This window comes from Scylla paramamosain, chromosome 33 (genome assembly GCF_035594125.1).
Source record: "Scylla paramamosain isolate STU-SP2022 chromosome 33, ASM3559412v1, whole genome shotgun sequence".
Taxonomy (NCBI): Eukaryota; Metazoa; Arthropoda; class Malacostraca; order Decapoda; family Portunidae; genus Scylla; species Scylla paramamosain.
The window spans coordinates 16,811,648-16,822,367 of record NC_087183.1 but is presented as its reverse complement, the minus strand read 5'-3'; the positions used below and the strand labels follow the sequence as shown (position 1 = coordinate 16,822,367).

Sequence of the window (10,720 nt, the reverse complement as noted above, 5' to 3'; positions counted from 1 at the left end):
GGGAGGCAATCTCTGACCCACTGTTGAGTAAATACAGCTGGATACTGCTTGACGAGGCGCACGAACGCACAATAAACACAGACGTCCTCTTTGGGATCGTGAAGGACGCGCAGAAAACCCGCAGATCGACTCCAGGCCAGGATCCGCTGAGGCTTCTCATCATGTCCGCCACCATGGACGTGGATCACTTTAGCCAGTACTTTGGCAATTGTCCCGTTCTGTATGTGGAAGGCCGGCAGCACCCCATAGAGATGTTTTACGCCAAGAAGCAGCAGGAGGACTACGTGATGGCCACCATGACCACCGTGTTTCAGATCCACCGGGAGGCACCGCCACGACATGACATCCTGCTCTTCCTCACCGGACAGGAGGAAATTGACTCCGTGACGGCAAATCTACGCCAAATAGCAAAGGATGGCAGCCTGGCGGAATGCCCCAGGCTGCGAGTGTTGCCGATGTATGCCGCCCTGCCCGCCCACCAGCAGCTGGACGTCTTCCGGCCCACAGCAGAGGGCGAGAGGAAAGTCATCGTGAGCACTAACATCGCAGAGACCTCCATCACCATCCCAGGCATCCGTTTTGTGATAGACTGCGGGAGAGCGAAAGTTCGAACGTACCACCCAGGCAGCGGATTTGATTCTCTGAAGGTCAGGAAGATATCACAAGCCCAGGCATGGCAGAGGACTGGCAGGGCGGGGCGGGAGGCATCTGGCAACTGCTACCGAGCCTACACGAGGGCAGAATTCGATGCAATGGATATCAATCCAACGCCGGAAATCCTGCGGTCAAATTTATCCAGTGTGATGCTGCAGCTCCTGGCAATGGGGATAAAGAATGTAGTGACGTTTGACTTCATTGACAAGCCAAGCGCTGAGCATTTAGAAGCGGCAATGGTGCAGCTCACGTTTCTCGGTGCTGTTGTGATAAAGTCTGACTGCCTTGAGTTAACAGAGGCTGGCAGGAAAATGGCTCAGTTCCCCCTCGAGCCACGTTACGCTAAGGTGATTCTCTCAGGACCTGAACACGGATGCACAGATGAGGTTTGTTGACTACTAGGTACTTCCACTTCCCTGCTTCAGTCTCTGTCCTGAGTCGTGGTTTTTAATTGGTCCTTTCCACATGTTTGTGTCTATTCTTTCACTTATTCCTTATTTTTCAGGGTTTATATTGCATTTCTAATTCAATGTCTACTTATTTCTTCTACACAAATTGCATGTATTCTTCCATTTTATTTCATGTCTTTTTCTTTCAACTCTTATTTAGAGTTACTGTTTCAGACTATTTTCTTCACATTTCTGATTCCATGCCTACTAGTTTACTCTCACTATATTGGACAAACTGTATTCTTCCATTTAATTTTCTGCCTTTTCTGAGTAACTTTCTGAATCAAACTCCCATCTAACTTGTTCAATGTTGTGTTCTACCTCAATTTATATTTAATTTCTGATCACTTTTGCTTCAGAATTTACCAGTGATGAGATAAAGAACTGTTGTCCGTGTCTTTTTAACTTCCATCTCTATTTAATTTATGACCATTTTACTTCAGAATTTACAATGTTTTTAGTGGTGTCAAACGCTGCTCTGTGAGATTTGGATATGGAATGAAGTACTAGTGCTGTATTAATGGCTACTACTGTTACCACCACCACCAAAACCATTAATATTACTTCTAACACTACAATTTCTGCTTACCATCAATAATATTACTTTTAAAACTATTACTAATGCCTTTACTATTAACATCACCACTAGCATCACCATTAATATTATTTCTAACACTATTATTTACACTTACCATCTCCACCCATTAAAATAAATACTACAACAACAACAACAACAACAACAACAACTACTGCTACTACTACTACTACTACTACTACTACTACTACTACCACTACTTCCATTACCACTACTTTCCCAATCCTCTGCAGGTGTTGTCAATTATTTCCATGCTGTCAAGTGAGTCAATCTTCGTCAACCCGGCCGGCAAGAAGGAACAAGCAGCCATTGCCAGGAGAAAGTTTACTTCAGTGGAGGGCGACCACATTACACTGCTCAAGGTCTTCAGAGCATTCAAGGCCGCCAAGAAGAACAAGGTCAGAGGATAATTTAGAAATGATGACCAAGAATTGAAAAGTTGTGGTAGTTTAGAAATGGTGACCAAGAATTGAAAGGTAAAGGTAGTTTAGAAATGACCATCAGTGAGGTCAGAGGGTAGTTTAGAAAATACAAAGTGATGAGAGACAAGGCTGGAGGAAATATTAGTTTAAAATAGAAAAAAGGAAAAACTTATAATTATACCAGGCTGTCTCACTAGGCTACCACCACTGCATTATATAACTACTACAACACCACCTTGTAATTGTAATCATAAGTAATTATCTTTTATCCCCAGTAGTAGTTGTAGTAGAAGTCTGTGCTACTTCTACTACAAACATATCACTATTATTACTACATCACCTAATAGTAATTGTCTATCTACATACCTGACCAGCAATCACAACACACACACACACACACACACACACACACACACACACACACACACATCATTCACACTCTCACCCCTGTCAGCCACTGTACCACATCACACTATTATTACCACACTTCAAAATAACTGTCCATCTATTTATCTAGGCCCAGGCAGCACCACACACATTCAGCCTTGTCAGCCACTGCACCACACCAACAATAACATAACAAATATCATAACAGCATCATTTTTATTCCCCAGATGTGGTGTCATGAGAACTTCCTCAACTTCCGCAACCTGATGTACGCCACAGAGGTGCGGAAACAGCTGGTGCAGGTGTGTGAGAGGTGCGGTGTGGCCCTGACCTCATGCCAGCAGAAGACAGACTCAGTGCGAAGGTGAGGCTCTTGAGTGGCACCAAACTATCTTGTCATTGTGAAGCTTGTTATATTTTTCAGCCACTGTCTCTCAGCTTAGATTTTTAGTATAAACGGCCTCAGTGTTGAATGCTTGTCTCCTGTACACTATCTTTTCTGCATGTTGTTCAATCAGTCCTCAATTTTTTACAGTCTATGCTATGCATTCCTTTATCTATAGACAGCTGGTTACTGAATGCTAATCTTCACACTGACACTTCTTTTCCTTTCATTCTTGTCTATTACCATTCTCCATGACAAGCGTTCTATTATTCATTCCTGGCTGAAACTAGTGCTACCCATACAGAACCTCAACCAAACACCAGTCTTCTACTCCTCCAGTTCTAGCTTCATTACCCTGCTCTTTTCCATCCTCTTTGACAAGCATTCTGTTGTTCAGTTCTGGCTGACACAAGTGCTATCCAAACAGAACCTCACAACCAAACACCAGTCTTCTCCAGTCCTTGCTTCATCCCCATACTCTTCAACAGGTGTCTTAATCATCATCTCTGTCATTCATTCCTGGCTGACACAAGTGCTATCCAAACAGAACCTTAACCAAACACCAGTCTTCTCCAGTCCTTGCTTCATCCCCATACTCTTCAACAGGTGTCTGGCCACAGGTCTCTTCACTAGTGTGGCCGAGCTGCAGCTTGATGGCAAGTACCTCACGTTGGACACAAAGCAAGAGGCAGCACTGCACCCCACCTCGGCTCTGTTTGGGGGCAAGCCAGCGTATGTCCTGTTCACTGAGCTTGTGCAGACAGGGAAGGCTTACATGCACCTCAACTCCATTGTGGATCCCCAATGGCTGCATGATATTGCACCCGAGTACTTCAGGAAGAAACACGTGAAGAGATGAAGGAGGACGAGCCTCAGGATGGGGTGAAGACAAATGGATGGTGAGATGTAAAGAATGAGGTGATATTCAGGAAGAATATAAAAACCTAGGAATTTAAGAAAGTAAGGGAAGCTGCAAAAAGCCATCAGGCCTGCATGTGGCAGTTCCTAATATGTGATAGTCTAAGAACATATAAGGGAAGCTGCAAGAAGCCATGAGGCCTACACATGGCAGTTCCTAATATGTGATGTAAACAGTGAGAAAGGGACCAAAGAGGTGGAAATTCCTGACTTCAGCATTGTACTTTGGTATAAGAACATAAGAAAATATGAGAAGCTGCAAGAAGCCATCAGGCCTCCAGGTGGCAGTTCCTAGTATGTGATGTAAACTGTGGGTGAGAAAATAGTGACAAAAGAAAGGAAACCTCTGACTTAAGCATTGTGGTTTGGTGTCAAGAAGGCAAACTTGAGGCTAATGTAATGCTGGTGAGATGTGAGGAGTAGATGGTGACCAAGGGGACTGCCTGACTGACTGACTGACTGAGTGACATGTTCAGGGCAGTCTAACGAAGGGCACATGTGGAATGAAGGAAGAAGTGTGGAGTGAAGGGAGGAGTGAGGAGTGACGCAGATGTTATGAAATGAGTGGTGTGAGATGCTGCATGCCTTCCACTGTCTTCCACTCCTGAACACAAGTGATGACATGAATCATACACAAATTCATTTCTCACATACTTTATTTAACACCATATAAGATAACTCTGCTGGAATGTACATAAATATACAGTATATATACGTGTCCAAGAATCACCCTCAGTTCACACCAGTGACTGCTCTTGATGTAAACAGTCAGTGAACACGAAAACAGTGAAACTTGTTGGGTTCCAAATTGTTTTTTTTTTTTTTTTTTATCACTATACAACTAATGTACTACCTATACACAGTAATAGTAACAATGTGCTTATGTTGGTGACTCTGTGCCTTACTGTAAATTTTTCATCAATAAATAGTTGATAATTTTTTACATAAACAAAGTTTCTATATTCAGTGTTGGATTCATCTTTTACTGAGCAAGGGCACGGGTGAAGCCACACACCCTCTGCTTGGCCTCTCCCTACCATCACACTGCACCAAGGTACCTGCCAAATCACACAATATCTCCAAACCAGACTGACTGGGGTTAACCCAAAAATACCCAGTAAACATGTCAAAATATATATCAAACTTAATCATTGTCTAAAAATCTATGTATTAATTTATATCCTTCTTAAAAATGGCACTAGTAGTAATCTAATAATTTTCTCAGAGTCGTCTGGGCAAAATATAATACAATTCTCAGTTGAGGCGACATCTGCTTATGATATATAAACTTTTCTATAAACTAACCCATAAATATATTATCCGAAACCTGACAAACACACACACAAATAAACAACAGACACAGGAAGATGATCACCTGATAAAATGATAAAAAGTCAAAAGCAACATCAAAATATTTCCTTTTCTGCAACTTTCCACAAATGCAACAATCGAGTAATTTTGTTCCTCACTTTTTTTTACAAGCCAGTGCATTCATACCTCAAAACATTATTATCCATGCTTTTCATTCTTATGCTCAGACAGACACAACCATAATACAAAACAGACAGCTTGTATGATCAGCAACAGCGGCTCCCTTCACTATGGCTGTATGAAATTAATGGTTCTACAAGACTAATTGAACAGGACATCATGAATGACAGGGAAGGCTTCAAGATAGATCACAGATGTCATCAAGTATTGAGGTAACACTAATAATGTTAAAAGGCACCTGGTTAAGTCACGTCCAGTCCAGTTTATGATGAAAATATGAAGAAAGTAAGCAAGTTTAGTATACTGTCTTCTCTTGGTATCCTAACTGTTACTATAGGCTCCAGTTTATAGTGTAACAGTCAACAGAGAGCCCAGTAAATTAAGATGGTTTTCTTGGTACAATGACAGTCGCACAAAGCTCAAGGTAACTTGTCATCCTGTCACTAAAGGGCCCAGTTAATTTTAAAGTTGTTTTCTTGGTAGCCTGACGATCAAAAAATTCAATTAGTCTAATGTACCCTCATATACTTAACTGTCACACAATTCTCAGGTTGGTTTGTTTGATGTAACGTCCCTCTCTGACTAGCACACAAGGCCAGAAATCCAACATACAATTCTCAAGTTAGACATACCAGAACCTCCCTGACTGTCACACAAGGCCAGAAACTTAACAAAACACACCACATGCTTCCCTACACACGGCTGAACTATTGATTATTGCAAGCCGAGCTGCTGCCTCAATGCTGCTGCTGCTGCTGCTGCTGCTGCTGCTGACCGACCTAACTTCTCTTGTTAACCATGACTTGCCAGCCGGAGATGATGAGAGTGATGACGTACATACCGGCAGCAATACCACAGTTTTGAGCAATCTGCCAAGCAAATGTTCATGAGTGACGTTGATCCAGTCAATTCAGCAGCACTCATCCACCGCTTGAGGTGCCCCATGTTAGATGTACTCAGACAGTGACATGAGCACCAAAAAGAATGTTCTGACTGTTTATATTTTGTCTGATTGCACTTTTCTGACATAGGAAGCTAACTTCACCATCAGAGGCATACCGCCAGAAAGTAAGTTCAGACTCAAATGTAGGTGCCAAAAAAAAAGACTCTGATTAGATTTTCAGACTGAATGGAAGTTCTAACATGGGATACAAACTATGGGTAAAATTTCCACTTCGCCAACTCATCCTTGGATACAATATTTACTGTTTGCTTTGGAGTGAGTATCAATCTGAGGTCGTGAAGTCTTGGAAAGTTTACACTCACACAAGTGAATGAGTGACGGTGCATTGACTCAATCATGCTTACATAATAACATGCCAACTGCAGGGAGATTAAATGTTACTTATTCTATTGTTACCCATCTGATTCTTTGTCAATAACTTAGTGGTACAGGTCACCAATAGGAAATTCACATGCTGGCTATAAGAAAACTGAATATAACTTATTCTATCTGTATGCATTTGATTCTTTGAAGGTAATAATGTAGCAGGATAAGTTGGCAGAAGGAAACATCCCAAAAGCATAGGAAAATCCGAAAGCTGGAAAGGGATTAATTCTATGATAATTATGTTGTATCGCTTTTTTTTCTTTCTTTCTTTCTTTCTTTTACTTGAGAGGATAGAGACAACCTTACCCTTCACTGAAAATCTCTCACCCACACCAAACTCACCCCTTGGAAGTTTGAAACACACTTGCTGGATGCAATGTATTTTGAGGGCCACTGTGACTCACTAAAGCAAGAGTACTTTGAGATGAGGATATCAGCTAGGTGTGCTCAATCAAAAGGCCTTCCCTTCCTACTAGCACCACTTTCACTAACATATACTTTCTTCCCCAATTCTTCAGTCAACTTCTTCTTAATAAGCTCAATGCAGAAAACTCTACATTTTTTCTTATTCAACACTCCCTCTTTGCTTAATCAAAAGACCTTCCCTCCCTTTCATTTTCACTAACATACACTTCCTCTTCAGTCTATCTCTTCTCAACAAGATCAACAACAAACCATCTCATCTCAGCCCCTTTCTTTCCAGGCAATCTTCCCCTCCACACTCAGTCTACTAGCACAGATGACCAAATCACATCTCACACACACACTGTCAATCTTTTCACTCTCTACACCATCAGGTCACAATCAATCCAACACTTCTATCCAGTGCCCTCAATGCAGAGTGGCAAGAGACACTACAAAACTAAAGATGCTAATCATACCATACCCTTACTCAGTGCAAGTCAAAAACTAGTTCATCTTTACTACTGATACAACTCTACAAAGTAATGGCATGCAAGGGAATGAGGGAAGGCAGCTGACACATTGTATGTTAGCATAGCAATCTTAACTGTTTAAAAAAGATGCTCACCGTTCATTGTCCGACCAGAAAGAGGCATGAAGAAAGTTCAGAGGCACATGAGAATATAACATGAGACAGTCCTGGCACTTATAATCTTTGACAAAACTAGATATTGGTACTGAATGCATCATATAGAAGTGCTTCATATCATGGAATCCTTATTGTTTTATAGAATATTAGGTTAGTGGATGTACAGTTGTCCCAGAGAGTGATGTAATGGAGACCAGAGAAATTTGGGTCTTTAATTTGAAAAAAAAATATATGGACAAATAAAATATCAATGGTTCTACAAAGACCAAGAAGAGCAGTGATCGCAATAGCCAGATGCTGATTTTTTTTGCCCGTTACATTTTGTACACCACAACATCCTTACCAGGGTAACTGTACCATGTGAAAACAGGTGCACACGATTAAAATGTGACGCAGAAAAGTGTTACAAGATTTTTTGAGAATAATTATGTAGCAGGATAGATTGGCAGAAGGAAACATCACAAAAGCATAGGAAAATCTGAAAGCTGGAAAGGGATTAATTCTATGATAATTAATAAGGCAAGAAAATCGATACAAGAGACTGAAATGAGAAAAGAAAACCAAGAGACTAAAAGGAGACAAAAAAAATAGATACAAAAGACTGAAATGAGACAGGAAAGCAGAAACAAGAAACTGAAATGAGACAAGAAAATAGATACAAGAAGGTATATACAAAAGACTGAAATGAGACAAGAAAATACACAAGAGACTGAAATAAGACAAGAAAACAAAAAGAGACTGAAACAAGACAAAAAAAAATAGCCACAAGACACTGAAAAGAGACAAGAAAACAGATACAAATAATTGAAACAAGACAAGAAAACCAAGACTGAAACACAAAAAAAAATAAAAACCTAAGTAACTGAAACAAACAAACAAACAAAAAATAAATAAACAAATTAAAAATACAAACGGGTGAAGAGACACAAAACCAAGTCAAGGATAGAAGGAGTCACCAAGCATGAGTCTCACCGTCTTGTAGGATCTGTCCAGGGCGTCAACGAACTCCCCGGCGTTGTGGTGAGCCTCCTCTGGGATGGACAGGTCCTCGATGAAGGCTGGAGACTTCACCCAGAACAGAACAGCCATGATTCCCTGCAAAAAAAAAACCACTGCATATTGAGCTACACTGCTGAGGGAGATGTATTGTAACGAGAGAGAGAGAGAGAGAGAGAGAGAGAGAGAGAGAGAGAGAGAGAGAGAGAGAGAGAGAGAGAGAGAGAGAGAGAGAGAGAGAGAGAGAGAGAGAAAGAGAGAGAGAGAAGCAGAAAAAAAACGAACAAACAAAATCATATATAAAATTAGTATTATTTCACATTCTCTCCCCATTTTCCAGCCTCCTTCCAGCACTCATTCACTCACAAGAAAAAAAAAAAAACATAGATAATTCTGAAATAGCATCAGCGTTAGTGAGTGATAGGTAAGGTCAGGTCAGGATATGTTTAGAGTCATTAAATTATTCCACTGCTGATCCTTTCAATTTATGGGTCACGATTTAAAGAGGCAGCACACACAGAAATAAACAATCAGTGTCTGGTAATTAAAAGACCAAGGTTATTTCCATTATATCTAAAGCGGTACTAGTTAAATTCACTACAGCGTAAAGAAAGACCTAATCAGATAACACAGAAGGTGGACAGTCTATAAAGGGAACATTATTTCACCATATCTCACCAATTATCCAACTCCTACCAATAATTCACTCAAAAGATGAAACACTCCTCGTCAAATTATCTCCATCCCTGTCAAACTCCCTCGACCTAAAGATGACCAGACGACACAGAAGTTGTACAGTCTGTAAAAGGAGTGTTATTTCACCGTATCTCACCAATTAGCTGACTCATTCACTCACTCATTGACTCACCAGCTGTACGATGCCCCACGCACTAAGCAGAGTGCAGCACAAGGAGCACTTAGGCCCACAAATCTTCATGGTGGAGGGATGTTCTAGAGGACCACTATGATGTTCCACAACCCGTGACAGTCGCTTTGTTTACCTTCCCTCGCCAAGTCAAACCTCCTCCTCATGATCCTATTTATCTAGCTTTTCGCCTATATAATCCTTACCAACTACTTTAATTTCCTATTAAATATTATTTAAGCATAGTCATTTATTTTTTTGTTGGATATAAGACTGAAAAATTTTAAATAGGAGTAATAATAGATAACGTTTGCCAGATACAGTTTTCATACTTCGTCAGATCACCTGACTCTCACTGCTTCTTAACGGCGCGCGCCTTCTGTCAGAATAATAACTTATTATTAACTAGAATGCTTGTTATCTTATTATCCTCGATGATTTACGATCATTTCATTTAAGACTTTATATCATATAGTCATTTTTTTCTACAGTGGGCAGGCCTTGTCATATTAAAAATAGACAGATTCTATTTTTATTTTATTTTGTATCCATAATTTCCTTCATATAAATGTTATTAGTACTCTGACCTATGCCCAAATGCTGGCAGGCTCCATCTTCCTCCTCTGTACTTTTTTTTTCATCTATACACCAATAAACACATCTCTGTCTATCCTCAATGCTCTATTAGTACCCCTAGTAATTAGTGTTCCATTATATACACCTGAAACGTATATGAAAATTTTCTTAAAGTTCATTGTTCCTTAGAAGGTGATATATCATTATATAACATTTCAATTTGCATGCACATTTCTTATAAACCAAAGGAGATACACTCAGTGCCAACATTAGTTACTGGTTATGTTGCAGCTTGATGTTTAAGTCCTTCCATACGTAGGTGTATTAATGTGACACACCAGTAACTATTGTACACCCTGAAAAGTTTATTCTCTGTAGCTCAAGCTATTTCTACTCGTGGTCCCAATGAGTACTGCAAATTATTCCTCTTTCCTTCTTCCTGGAATTACCTAGACCTCCCTTCTCTACATAGACGCATAATATTGATAAATGAAGAACAATACATACTAGTAGTTTGACTGGACTACACGGGCAAATATATATGTATGCATGTACTTTATGGGCACTGTATAAAAAATGTCTATCAACCCTATGTAACATT

At 40.3% G+C, this 10,720-nt stretch overlaps 2 protein-coding genes across 3 annotated transcripts in view; one reads left to right on the top strand and one right to left on the bottom strand.

Moving 5' to 3' along the window:
* Positions 1-4,641, top strand: part of LOC135089832 (ATP-dependent RNA helicase DHX33-like) — a 6,068-nt gene extending 1,427 nt beyond the window's left edge. For both annotated transcript variants that reach the window (XM_063985931.1, XM_063985930.1), the window contains exons 2-5: positions 1-1,040; positions 1,932-2,096; positions 2,735-2,871; positions 3,499-4,641. The exon at positions 1-1,040 is cut by the window's left edge and continues 556 nt beyond it. In XM_063985931.1, the coding sequence (XP_063842001.1) occupies positions 1-1,040; positions 1,932-2,096; positions 2,735-2,871; positions 3,499-3,751 (1,595 nt within the window). In that variant the 3' untranslated portion in view covers positions 3,752-4,641. The remainder of the gene's footprint in view (positions 1,041-1,931; positions 2,097-2,734; positions 2,872-3,498) is intronic.
* On the bottom strand, positions 4,449-9,706 carry LOC135089844 (ribonuclease kappa-like). Its single transcript, XM_063985968.1, has 3 exons — positions 9,547-9,706; positions 8,655-8,777; positions 4,449-6,170 (listed from the first exon to the last, which is right to left on the bottom strand). The coding sequence occupies exons 1-3, from the start codon at positions 9,613-9,615 to the stop codon at positions 6,081-6,083; spliced, it is 282 nt and encodes a 93-aa protein (XP_063842038.1). The 5' UTR covers positions 9,616-9,706; the 3' UTR covers positions 4,449-6,080.
* Positions 9,707-10,720: the final 1,014 nt, after the last annotated feature.

Excerpts from the sequence above, each read along its gene's own strand:
- LOC135089844 (XM_063985968.1), bottom strand. The coding sequence starts at position 9,615 with ATGAAGATTTGTGGGCCTAAGTGCTCCTTGTGCTGCACTCTGCTTAGT. Across the intron at positions 8,778-9,546 it reads CGTGGGGCATCGTACAGCTG|GGAATCATGGCTGTTCTGTT; the intron begins GTGAGTCAATGA and ends TTTTTTTTGCAG. Across the intron at positions 6,171-8,654 it reads TGGACAGATCCTACAAGACG|ATTGCTCAAAACTGTGGTAT; the intron begins GTGAGACTCATG and ends TTTGCTTGGCAG.